At 41.1% G+C, this 13,020-nt stretch overlaps 2 protein-coding genes across 2 annotated transcripts; both read right to left on the bottom strand.

Moving 5' to 3' along the window:
• Positions 1–1,640: 1,640 nt before the first annotated feature.
• On the bottom strand, positions 1,641–5,763 carry LOC115806050 (neuronal vesicle trafficking-associated protein 1-like). The gene is made up of 4 exons (XM_030766778.1): positions 5,635–5,763; positions 5,099–5,215; positions 2,228–2,338; positions 1,641–1,841 (listed from the first exon to the last, which is right to left on the bottom strand). The coding sequence occupies exons 1-4, from the start codon at positions 5,761–5,763 to the stop codon at positions 1,641–1,643; spliced, it is 558 nt and encodes a 185-aa protein (XP_030622638.1).
• A 2,158-nt stretch (positions 5,764–7,921) lies between these two features.
• On the bottom strand, positions 7,922–11,697 carry zbtb49 (zinc finger and BTB domain containing 49). The gene is made up of 8 exons (XM_030765373.1): positions 11,546–11,697; positions 10,234–11,339; positions 9,976–10,022; positions 9,806–9,879; positions 9,308–9,390; positions 8,931–9,092; positions 8,369–8,622; positions 7,922–8,218 (listed from the first exon to the last, which is right to left on the bottom strand). The coding sequence occupies exons 1-8, from the start codon at positions 11,695–11,697 to the stop codon at positions 7,922–7,924; spliced, it is 2,175 nt and encodes a 724-aa protein (XP_030621233.1).
• Positions 11,698–13,020: the final 1,323 nt, after the last annotated feature.

The raw sequence follows: 13,020 nt of genomic DNA, 5'->3' as shown, positions 1-13,020 counted from the left end.
GTTCAGTCACTCACACACAGCTCTGAAATACTCAGTACATTCAGACAAGACAGTGGAGTGAAATATGGACGTTTTAATAGAGAAGTTTATACATTTAAATTTCACTGGACTACATTTTTTCAGCATTGATCCCAAAATACATTACATCTGTTTATCATGTGAATGAATAATTTCAATTCTAAAGTTATGCTATGGGTTTTGCTCATTTAAACAACAGACATCAGAAATCAACGAGGCAAGAAAACCCAGCTGAAGTCATCTTATTTTTTTGACATTCAAATAGAACTGTTATTTTCCTCACACAGGTTTTGCTCTTTGAGTACAGTGTTACAGTATCAGAGCTGTACAGATACAGACAGAATGGTTTGTGTCAATCTCTCAGTCAGTATTTTACACCCTTAAGGGGTTTGAATGGGCCCAGAGTAGTCTGAGCCCCTTCAGTAGTGAGAGGAGACACCACAAAGGGTATTTTATTAAGGGTGCTTTATGGAGGTTTGGAACACAGCCCAGAGTTTGAGTGACAGGCAGCAGTGTTCAGCACTGGGACACACAAGCTGCCTAAGTGATAAAACATAAAACACTGAAAAAATAAGACTATTTTATATATATATATATATATATATTTGTTTTTTTTCTTTTTCTTTTTTCTTTTTAGACAGAGCAACAGGCCAACAACCAAGAGCAACAGAGGACAGTCTTGCAATCAGTCAACAAGTCTTAAAATGGCTCTCCTCATGATACATACATTCAAATTCATATAGAGACATGTTGGGGTTTAGAGGATCATCTGAGCTGTACAATGGCTTCTTGCAAAGTGTATGATGGCTTCTGTTGGCATGTATGAGTCTTAAGCCTAGAGAACAGTCATACGCATATGTGTAAAATGGACTGCTCTACTCTCTAAGTTATAAAATACCATAGCAGGTGCCTAAAACAGACATGCGTGCATGTGTGTGTGTGTATGTGTGTGTGTTTTATTAAACTAGCTTTGTTCTGACAGTGAGTTAACATTCTGAATATGACTGTGGAAAGCACCTTTTAGATGTGTTTTTACACCTTGAGTAAATCTTTAAAGAAACTGTGTGTGTGTATATGTGTGTGCGTGTGTGCGTGTGTGTGTGAATGTTATCACACTATATCAGCTTCAGTTCTGAATTAGTGGTTGGTGTATGTGTGGGTGTGAGTGTGTTTTTGAATGTTATCACACTATATCAGCTTCAGTTCTGAATTAGTGGTTGGTGTATGTGTGTGTGTGTGTGTGTGTGTGTGTGTGTGTGAACGTTATCACATTATACCAACTCCGGTTCTGAATTGGTGGTTGGTGTATGTGAGCTTATATATCAGGTTCAAGGTTGAGGTGGCACGTGTGTGTCTGCTAATATGCATATGTCAGTATATGTTACAGAGAGAGGGAGTGTGTGTTATAGAGAATTTACAAAGAAACAGGGAGAGTGTAGCTGTGTCTGTGTGGGCATTTGTAATATTGTGTTTATTACGTATGCATGTAAGAAGAGGACAAAAGAAACGCACAGAGATGAGGTTGTGTAGTTTTACAGCTGTATGTTTGTGTGTGTGTGTGTGTGTGTGTGTTTATGTGTATGTTTATGTGTGTATGTGTGTGTGTTAATCATAGTTCCTCTTCAGGCCAGTTTCTGTGTAGTCTCAGTCTCCTGTTGAGAGACTTTCTCCTCAGAAAGGACACTCATCCATGGAGAAATGGAGCGAGTGATGGTCTGCTTGGCCACATTGTAGTGGTTAATAATGGTGAAGAGACGGCCTCGCCCGGCAGGACCCTGGGGGGGGTAGTAACTGTACACCCCCGCAGGCATGCAGCGGTTTTGCTACAGAGAGAGGGGAAGAAAAAAAGGAAAAACACTAGTGTGATAAGGTGCACAAAACTGCAAATATAAAAATAAAGAATTCACCTGAAACAATTTTTTTTAGCATTTTTACAGAAATGGTAAGGGATAACAACTGAATTTTGATTTGTTTTTAAAAAAATAAAGCATAAAATAGATATTCACTTCAATAATATAAGCTGTCACAGTAAATGTTTCTGAAAGAAAATACCAAAACATGAACATTCGTTCAATTCACTGTAGAATGCAGCTTGTGAAGAAGATGCGGGACTTGACCCAACAGTACACAAATGTAAGGGGGAAAAAAGTATATGCATGTGTTAAAAGCAGTGAGAAAACACAGTGGACCAGTTTTAAAAAGCTCTCACCGTGTACATGAATCCATCAGGACACGGCTGCTCATACTGGTACACCTTATAGACCACCAAGAAAACCACACACACCAGAAATGCCAGAGCACAAATCACCAACAGGGTAACCTGCAAACAGCAATAAATATGAAAGAAAAAGGAGAAAGAACAATATGAAAGTGTCTCAATTCATGACTTTGTGAATTTCACTGACGGAGTATTCCTATAAAGCTCTGTGTGAGTCTTTTTATTCAGTACGTCTAGTCGGCGTTTGATCAAGGCAGCTAACATTGCACTTCTTTGATTTATCCCAACTCAAAACAAGCAACTATGACAGTTACAGACTCCAAGTGCTGTTAAGATTCATTGATATTTGGAAAAGAGTTTCTCAACAGTGATATGCTCTACTAAGTGATTCTTTAAAGAAGGGAAAAGAATCAAGCAAATATGTCTTCAGGCACATAACCCTTTCTCTGGCTGTCTTTTGATATTACTTTGGGCTGAATGGGTGGGGGTTGCTGGTGGAGTAATGAAAAACGTGAGAGATTAAAGAGGAACATGTTGTTTCTCTCTTCTCTTGCTAGTGTTGGCTAAAAACATTTGTTGCAGCGGGTGACCCCTGGAGCGCTGCCCACATACAGTAGCATCCTGCAGATCAGTGTTCCTAAACACATTTACAAACATCTTTCATAAATTAAACACCGCAGAGCATTGACTGCACACTGAATTTATGACTGAATTTCTTTCATTCTGCTGTAAACTGGGAAAGATGATCCGGGACTGGTACACAGGTTGATATCATCGGTTAAAAAAGAGGTTTTTCTCTTTCAGACTTTTCTCTCTAAAACATCTTACCTTTGCTAATGAAGTCATTCGAGTCAATCTAATGTCCGTTCATGAACATTCCAGCATATGAAATAATGAGGACATGAAGACTTCTGATGGCAAATGTCCAGATAATTACATTAACCGAAATTTCAATTTACATTAAACAAAAGTTTCAGATCATTTTTTAAAGATCTTAGAGCAGCTCTATAGATGCAGGGGATGCAGTAATAGCTAACTTTCTGTGTGCTAACATGAGCATCCATATCTCTCTAAACAATGGGGGCATATGGGATCCATATCTACTTTGTTCATTTTTTAGCTTTCTCGTTGAACTGTTGAACCTGTGCTAACAAGAAGAGGCACATTCATGTGGCACATGGCTATATTGCTGTGGGATGTGTCTGGTGTTGTTCTGTGCTCTCAGAGTTCTTAGGCTAAATGTTTCCAAAAGGTTTCCATTAAGGCCAGTGGAATGCCAGAACTCTGACAGAGAGCATGCAGAGAGGAATGGAAGTGTTTTCAGCAGTATAATGGCATCATTTTTCTCTCTGATAGGCCCATCTGCTAGGGGACAGACGCTGCCATATGCCAGGGACTGAGATTTAGCTGCAGGCAGTACAAAATGTCTGTAGTTTGATGTTAAAAGGACAAAATGAGGTGGTTAAACATCAACCTTTTGTGTTCCATTTTGTGCTACAGATCGCACAGAGGAATAAGTTGTTCTGACAATCATCCTCTGTTGCCCTGGGAGATGAGGGGAGGGGCCTGAGTCCCTGGTGTCACATTCAGATTTATTCCAGAACATTCTGAGAAAAGGTTCTTTAGAGCTCTGATTGTGGTTCCAGAGCATTCTACAACAATGATAAATGCAGACTCTGAGGAGCTCAACCCAGAATGTTCAGTGTTTGCAGAAAGAAACTGGTGACACCCTACCATGCTGCAATCATTTTAAACATAATCAGTATCTGAATAGCGCATGTGTTAATGAGAGGGTAAGGCACAGAGTGAGAAGGAGGGAGAGATAAACAGAGAAAGGCAGAGAGAGATGGAGATGGAAAGAAAGAGAAACACATAAACAAGGGGCGTGAGTGAGACAGTCTTCAATATCCTCCACATCTCCCGTGAGACAGATCTCTCCTCCTCAAGCATTGACTCATTTGGTTACCTAGCAACGGTGCATTGCCACTGAACTGTGTGAGTTCACACACTCAGTGAAGAGCAACCTAGCTCTGATTGGACTAGTATTCACCCCAAACCCATACATGCACACATACAGTCACCCTGGAACACCCCTCAACCTGAACAGTTCCACTGTTGCCCTGACATGCACAGCCTTAGTAACCTGTCATACTAACACACACAGCCACACACACCTAAACACAGTAACACCGTCACCCTAACACACTCCTGAACACAGAGGGCACTTGTCATCTTAAAACATACATATCCTTAGCACATTTAACGTTAGCACACCATACACACACCCATATTCACAGTCGCCTAAGACAAACATATGTAAATACAATCACGCTGCCATTCTAATATTTACATCCAAACACAAAACTGAACATTATCACACTGTGATCCTCTGACACACACACAAACACATATCTAAACAGAAATCGGTCACACTTTTGCGCTTATGCACATACTTGAAGTCACACTCTCACCCAAACAGAGAACAGTCACACTTTCACCTTAATTCACAAACAGCTGAACAGACGAGAGGCGCAATGTCAACTTAACATGCTCTGAAACTTAAATACTCCCCTGATGGGAAAATGAACACAAACATAGTTTTACATTTCAGTCCAAATGGTCAAAGTAAATGATGGTCAGCATAACAGGTAAAAATCTAGCAGAGCTTATGAATGAATCAATCAATCAACGAATGAATGAATGAATGGATGAATCAACCAACCAACCAACAAATGAATGAATTAATCAACCAGTCAATGAATCAGTCAGCCTACTATAATATTGTTCCAATCAATGAAAAGGAATCTGAATTTCATGAAAATGAATCTAACATGGATTTGATGAAAAACATCTGAGACTTACTTTCAGGCGCTCAGATACTCCTTCGATGATGCTGATGGTGAACTCAGCAATTTTAGGAGAGCGAAATTTTCCCTTCTTCTTCTGTCCGTCATATTCTGTTTTGGTCTTAACCACCACCTATTTAAAAAAAAAAAATCAAGTCAACATGTGTGAGTAAACAGAACTCTGCTGAAGTGCAGTGCTGGTTTGGTTTCATTATTTAATTGTATATAATGTGCCAAAAATCTAGATGACAGTTTAAACTGGTAAATTAAAACTACAAATAACACTTTAATTTAAAGAATAACATATTTATTAAACTTTGGACATTTTAAAATTATTTCTTAATTATTAGACTGTGTTGTGTAAGGTGAGAAATACACCACCATGCTTGGTGGAGGTGCAATGATTGATGGAGCAAGAAATGGTGGAGTGTGAATTATGCATGGGGCAGCACGCATCGCCTCTTGGGAAAAGACTGAAATTGGTCAAACGGGCAAAGCCCAACGTATACTGATTATCTCCTTACATAAACCGAACATAAAAAAATCCCTCACCTTGTCCGGTGGAGGAAACTGCAACTGATTTACATCCAGCGGTGTAATAAGTGGAATGGTGTCGAACCCATCCTCCGTGGCGGGTTTGGCGTTGTTTTTCTCCCCAAAATTGTTTCCCAGTTTCACCATTTTACGTGACGCGAATACGGTCCTTGTGGTTTGAAAACAAGACGCGTATTTTGATTGATTATTCTCTTTACGAACAATCAAATGGCAGGTTGATAAACCTACGTGATTACGTGCGAGCTAAATGTAAATACATCGGCTCATATGGCTAGAGAGGATTATGCCTTCACTCTCTCCACGCTTTGTCAAACGCATATCATTTAAACTGCTTTGTTACATAAATATACATATAGTAAGTGAAACAGCAGTTTCATTTAAAGTATTAATCTATTAGTCCTCCCATACAATCAATAACCTGTCCATATCCTGTTTATTTTACTGGTCACTGTTGTTTATCGTCTCCTGGCACAAAGCGCAAATGTTACGCTAATTCGTACCAACCTTTAAAATCGTAAGCAGTACTTACCTCCCTGATACGTCCAAATGAAATACCTCCGATCACTCTGTCCCCACTCGGTCGGTTAAGACGGGACTTAAAATACTTGACGTGTTTTAAATGGATAAAGTCGCTGTTTTGTCCCCGTCTCTCTCTCTCTCTCTCCACGGACCAAGGTATGACGCAGCCGATTTAATGAGAGGGATGCTGCGGCTTGATGTAGGTGCTGTTGCCGTTCCTGGACACGCAGAGAGAGGCACACACACACACACACATATACACAAAAGCCTCTGCCGCTGCTGCGCGCGTACGAGAGGGAGGGATGCTCGAAACGCTGCTGCTTGCCTGTGATATAACGCGCGCGTGTAATATTATGACAGACTATCCCAAGACAAGGTGGATGGAGAGCGGGTTCAAAAAGGATAAGGAAACAAGACGCCTGCAAAGATTAAGAATGGAATTAAGACTGTCGGGTTGCACTATAAACAAATGAATGCATATTTACAAATTATTTCCACGAAAGGACAAAAGCTGGGTTTAAAAAAGATGTTCCACAAGAAATATTTGTATGAATTACAACTAAATGTTTCTTGGTGTGGGGTCATGTGACACATTTAAAAGTAATGAATTACACAGTTGGGCTAATTGACCAACTGGCACTCAGAGCGTTACTATCAACTCTGCGTGATAATAACATGAAATGATACTAATGGTCCCACAATAATTTAATATAAGTTGTTATGTATTTAATTGTACTTTAAAGATGTTTGATCCTTATTTGTTCCCTTTATGCCATGTGTGTTCATGTGCTATTCCTTTTTAATATTCCATTAATAGGATTCTACCAATAAAATGATTGTTCATGACAATGCCACCTCTATATCAAGTCTGATCACTATTGGTTATAGAGCATTAGTTTACATATGATCCATGTTTAAGACAATGTCATATAGACAAAATTTTGAGAAAAAACATACTGAATATGTTCATGAGTATCAAACCTTTTCCCCTCTCTCAGGTCACCAGCATTGAGTGAGTGCCCTGATTAGTTTAAGAGCAATTTTACTAATTATCCCATTTCCCGCCTGTTCCTAAGATACGGAGGTCACAGAGGAGTCTGAGGAAGAGGCAGAGCTAGAGAGACAGATAGCAAGAAAGAGAGAGAGAGAGAGAGAGAGAGAGAGAGAGAGAAGGAAAGGGGACAATCTGACAGTCTAGAGTAAAGAAAACACAGTGAATTCAAATGACTTGTAATAGCTGAATGTATGAGCAGACTACAGATGAAAGATCAATGATAACATTTTTGCTTTGTGTGCTGTGCTGCAGGTATAAGCCACACTGAAGAGACTGTCAAGAAGAAAAAAAAACTTGTAAATAAAATAAGTAACTGGCTTTTCAACCCTTCAGTTCAAGAAATCCTACAAGCTTTTTGTTCCTTACATGCCACTGACTGGCTGAAATGTCCACACACACTTGTTTCCTAGGTAGAAATAAATCCTTAAAAGAAAGATTTGTTGAGGTATTTTACTGCCTGTGGCAGCTGACTTATTTATTGGAACAAGCCAAATACAGGTTTCCACTATCACACCCAGAGGAATATCCCATCTAGAGGACCATCTTGAGGTGAAAACACTCGGTAAAAAAAACTGGAACCTTTCTTTTAATTGCACGTAACGCTAACAATCAGTAGGAGCGTGGGATTCAGACTGCCCCACACACAAAGAATATCTATGTATTAGAGAGAAACAGTCTGTTCCTCTCTCTCTCTCTGGTTCTCTGTCTCTGTCATTGCTCTATCTCACTGTCGCTCTGTAGGGTCTTCATGGCCAACCCCCACAGAGTCCCACTGGAGCAGAATGTTCCCTCTCCGCTCCTGTAGGTGGCACCACCGTTGGTGCGGTTGGCCAGAGGGAGTCCACAGTGTCCGTCTGTTTGGGTGGGGAGTGGGAGGGGGCTTCTGGAAGCAGGGTGGAATTTGTCCCCAACTGAGTTCTCCTGGGCACAGGAGCTGAAGTGGACAGCTGGGGGGTGCAAAGGGTGTTTGGGCATTTTGAGAAGGTCTGGAGCAGGAGATCTGTCCGTCTGTGAGGAGAGGAGGTGGTGAGGAACAATAGAGCGCAGCTCTGAGAGAGAAGAGGAGGAGGAGGAGGAGGAGGAGGAGGAGGAGGAGGAGGCAGGGGGGTTAGGAAGACTTTGTATGTTGGAGGGAGCGTCTGCAGGAGGCCTGCTGACCCCTGGGGTGGACAGGAGTTGTGCAGGCTGCCCTGGAGGCATGGGGGTTTTACTGTGGGGGGTTGGTGGTGGTTCCTCTGGGCTGTTGTCTGCATTGTCGGGGTCTGTTAGAGGTTTGCAGTGAGAACTGCGATGTCTGCGCAGGACTGCTGTACGTGTGAAGCTCTTTCCGCACCTGTCACAGGCGTATGGCCTTTCACCTGTGTGGGAACGCACGTGCCGCTGCAGGTCACCTGAGCCAGCAAACGATTTACCTGCCGAAGCGCGCGCACACACACACACACACACACACACAAACACACCACTTCTATTATAGACCAGATGCATTCAGATAGAACTCATTGTAATCATACTCGGTCCTGGTCAGAGTTTTACTGTCTTCACCTATTCAAGTTTTCAACTTGAATTTACATATGAGTCATCAGTTACAACAGCACAAATTGTTCATTACAAATATTCAGTGAGAGCATAACTGAAAATAGAAATAATTCTTCATTATTTGATACAGGTACAGTTTTAAACCAATCAGATGTGAGCAGGCAAGAGGGGAAGAGAAAATTACCACAGGTCTGGCAAGAGTAGGGCTTCTCTCCTGTGTGTCTCATCTTATGTTTGAGCAGTTTTCTGTGCATATTAAAGGATTTGCCACACTGGTCACACGTAAATTCTTTATCTGTCGTGTGCGTTTTTTTGTGCTCTTTCAAGTTGCTGAAGTTTGTGAATCCTGAGGACAAACAGAGATGAAGTATAATACAATATGAGGCAGAAAGAATGGTTAAATGTCATGTCATGACAAAGTGTAACATTCCATCTTACAAAGTACAGTTGCTGAATATCAAGAACCGGTCAAGATTTCTCCTGAGCTGCTAACGTTTGTTTACAGGTGAGTTCCATTTGTTTGTTTGTGCTCTCTAAAGTCATGTTGTATTTTCTACTCACCCCGTCCACAGATGTCACAAAGGTGAGGTCGAGCTCCAGAGTGGATAATAATGTGACGTTGGACATCCCCCGATGCAGCAAAACTGTCAACAATCACAACTCAGTTAGTCTTATGCTGTCTTTAATACAACTACAACTACATAATCTAAAGAGCAAATCTGGCATTAACATCACTTCAGTCTAAGCACTGGTCCTGTTCCCATACTCCTCAGAGGTTTCATTTCCATGTCAACTGTTATGATATACCAGATACTAATAAGATTTTAAGTGAAGCTGTGATAATATCTCTTGAAATATGTTCTTGAAAAATGTTCTTTACAAATTAATTGAGCAGAGGCGGTCAGTTAGCAGAGCAACAATGCAAACAGTAGATATCCTCTGAAGCCCAGTACACAGACTACAGTTCCACCACTGTAGTGTAGTAACGTTACAGACAGTCCTGCCTTTTGTGTCCACATTCCCTTGCAGAGAGATATCAGAGTGTACAGACACCTGTACCTTTTTCCACAGAGCTCACAGATAAAGGGCTTCTCTCCTGAGTGACGACGCAAATGCGTCTGCAGATTACCAGCCTGTAAACAGATAATGTAATAAACAAGCAGTCTCCTTGTCACCTACTGGGAACATTGAAAGGGGTTGTTTACTGGACGTTCTTATAGTTTACAAACCTGGGAAAAGTTTTTCCCACAAATGTTACACTGGTATGGCTTCTCACCTGATGAGGGACACAAGCAAACAAGTATGTTATGATACTGAGAGAAGTAACAATGAATTTAATTTGATTAACTGTTTTTTCAAGTCTGTAAAACCTAACAGTCATAAATATCTATTATCATCAGAAATACATGAAGTGTGGTCCACAAGAGAGAGATTCTGAACAGAGATTTTAAGCTGATCTCTTCTGGCACTGTAGCGTCCTGACTCACCAGTGTGCGAACGTTTGTGAAGCTCCAGGTTGCTTGGATGTTTAAAGGTCTTTCCACACATTTCACAACAATACTTGTTACTGTTCCCCACGACCTCTGACCTTTCCCTGCCTCCCTGCGGCTCTAGCTCTTCTTGCTCCACCCCCAAGGGGCTGGGTAGGCGAGATTCTGTCCCTGAAACCACTGCCTCTGATTGGTTAGACACCGTGTCCTCCACAGGAGTATCGGTGGGTTGAGCTGGAGGCTCTTCCTGCTGACAAGGATCCTTAACACAGCTGTTGCCCAGTTGGCTGGGCAGTGCTGCCATCTCTTCCAGGGCATTCTGGGACCGCAAGTAGTTGTACTTCTTCAGGTAAACAGTCTTCTTTGGTCTCACAGGGCGTGGCGTTGGTGGGCTTTTCCCACCTGAAGCAGGTGTGCCCATATCAGGAACAGACTGGGCAAAGCTCTGAGAGGCGGGCTCTGACTGGGTGGTATCCCGTGGGACAATGTTCACTGGGCATGCAGGCAGAGGAGGTATGGGACTGGTGTTAGCAGTGTTTGTGTTACAGTGCTCTTCCACCACCAGGGGGCCCTGTCCTGTGCTGCAGGCCTGAGCTGCGCTCTGCTTAAAGTACTGTTTACTGTAAAAATTACGCAGCTTATAACCATGTAAGGGTTGTTTATCAGGCACTGATGGAATACCACTGGCAGCTTCCAGAGTGTTGCTGGTGTATTGTGACCCAACATGAGGCCTTTTGAAGTGGTCAGTATCAGACGGACAGAGAGAGTGTTTCTGGGTGTCTGCGGATGGGCAGTGGAGGTCCACTTCGGGTGCCAGACTGCCTCCCAGCACACAGTCCTGCTCATGGGTCAGAACGGCAGGCAGAGAGAAGGAAGGAGTGTCTGCAGCAGGTACACAAGGTTTCAGGAACTCATTACACATGGTCAGAATGTTGGTGACCTGTAGGCACTGGGCAATGTTAAGCAAAGCTTGAACATTGTCCTGGTTCACTTCCAGATGGGAGGTATACATGTAGTCTAGAATCTGGCCGATACCCCCTACATCCTGGATGCCCAGGTGAAAAACATCATTCTTTTGACCTGGAGAATTCTGGAACAAAGACCTATTAAGAAAGAAAATTTCAACAGCCAGGTGAATATTTTTAAGATTTAACTGAATTTTAAGTACCTCTTCATATAAACCAATCTAACATGCTATTTATTCATTTGTATTTTTTGTTATTTTCAGTTACTTCATTTATTTGTCTGTTCCTTAAAAAATTCAGCTACTTCATTTACTCTTCTCTGTGTTCAATCGTTGTTCAGTCACCTGAAATAAGCACTGAAAGCGGCAAGGACGTTTTTATGCGCTTTAAAACAGACGCCTTTCACCACCAGCATACAGTCACACAACAACCCCTGAATGCGCTGCTCCTGCAGCTGCTGCAGCAGGTACGAGCTGTGACTGTACAAACCGTCCATTTTCATGTCACACATCCCACACTCATCGGCACTGACAAAGAGAGAAGAAATATATGTATAAATATGTGTATACATATTATAATGCATGTGTGTGTGTGTGTGTATACTGTGTAGTATTTGTATAGTCACAAAATAACGCTAATTTCAAAATTAATAACAGTCAATAATCTCTAGTTGTACGACTGGAAAGATCGCACACTGTTACGAAGTAGTAAGGTGCATTATTGTATTACAGCCTTATGCAGACACTCGGTTATGCGTACTTCTTCATGTATTTTGTTTATATTGTATTTTGGCTGGTGTGTGTAATGCAGGTTGCAGATTGTTTCCATATTTTTCTGATACCAAAGAAAATAATATGAGAACGAATAATAACTGAAGGAGAATGCTACTAATAGTAGAAAAGTAACAGCCCTCGAAAATACGTATAATATTCAGTGGTGGTGAGCAATTCATTACGATTCATTCATTTGTAGCGTTTTCTCTTTTCTTTTCTTTTTTTTTTTTTTTTCGTTGAGAGACCAGGCAAGACAAAATTAGACTTGCCCGTGTCAAATCAAAACAGACATTCCAGGTTATAACCGACCTGTACGTACGAGAACCGGCCGACGAACGCAGGGGAACTAAATGTGTTTTTTAAAGAGGTGACAATTATTAAATAAAACGCAAAAGAATATTTACAGGATGACAATTTATGCTCGCTGCTTCCTCGCCTCTTTCATGTGGATGACCCGTCACCAAACACCGCTGCGTCACTTCCTTGAGAGACGTTTGAATGATTCCTACCTATTAGGAATTCGGGTCGTTGTGCGACTTCTTTTAGTTTAATATGCAGATGTTCATAATGCAGTCAAGACTTAGTATTTACATGAAAATAATATGATCTTGAAAATACTGTGCCAATATTACAATGAACGAGTGATTTTTAAACTATTTCAAAATATTTTCAATGTGATAGCAACTCAACAGTTCATATCGTGTTTCCGACCGGAAAGAAAATACTGTTACCCTCATAGGTCGCATGCTCTCAGATTTGAACGGAGATTCGCACTCACCGGATCTCTTGTAACTTTACAATAGAATTTATTTAATCTGTTTGTTTAGTTAACAGCATTAACTAAAACATATCATTTCAGCAGCTTTTTAGAAGTAAACTAAGGTAATTCATTTATTCACAGAATAAATAAATAAATTCTTTGTTGTCTGTGTCTTAACAGATTTGTGCTCAGTCTTTAAAGTTAGTTTTTATTTTATATGACGTTCTAACCTTGTCTGGTGCTCTAAGGAGGAGAGTAGCAGCATAATTTTTGTCTGTGGTTTAAA

Source organism: Chanos chanos, chromosome 2 (assembly GCF_902362185.1).
Source record: "Chanos chanos chromosome 2, fChaCha1.1, whole genome shotgun sequence".
Lineage (NCBI taxonomy): Eukaryota > Metazoa > Chordata > Actinopteri > Gonorynchiformes > Chanidae > Chanos > Chanos chanos.
Note: the sequence above shows the minus strand (reverse complement) of the source record. Positions and strands in the feature narration are given on the sequence as shown.

What these genes read in the sequence shown, in the direction of transcription:
- LOC115806050 (XM_030766778.1), bottom strand. Translation starts at nt 5,763, where the DNA reads ATGGTGAAACTGGGAAACAATTTTGGGGAGAAAAACAACGCCAAACCC. An exon ending in GAGTATCTGAGCGCCTGAAA is followed by an intron (nt 2,339 to 5,098) that starts GTAAGTCTCAGA and finishes TGCTGTTTGCAG; the next exon opens with GTTACCCTGTTGGTGATTTG. An exon ending in CTGATGGATTCATGTACACG is followed by an intron (nt 1,842 to 2,227) that starts GTGAGAGCTTTT and finishes CTCTCTCTGTAG; the next exon opens with CAAAACCGCTGCATGCCTGC.
- zbtb49 (XM_030765373.1), bottom strand. Translation starts at nt 11,697, where the DNA reads ATGGACGGTTTGTACAGTCACAGCTCGTACCTGCTGCAGCAGCTGCAG. An exon ending in TCACAAACGTTCGCACACTG is followed by an intron (nt 10,023 to 10,233) that starts GTGAGTCAGGAC and finishes GTCCCTCATCAG; the next exon opens with GTGAGAAGCCATACCAGTGT. An exon ending in GTGGGAAAAACTTTTCCCAG is followed by an intron (nt 9,880 to 9,975) that starts GTTTGTAAACTA and finishes ATCTGTTTACAG; the next exon opens with GCTGGTAATCTGCAGACGCA.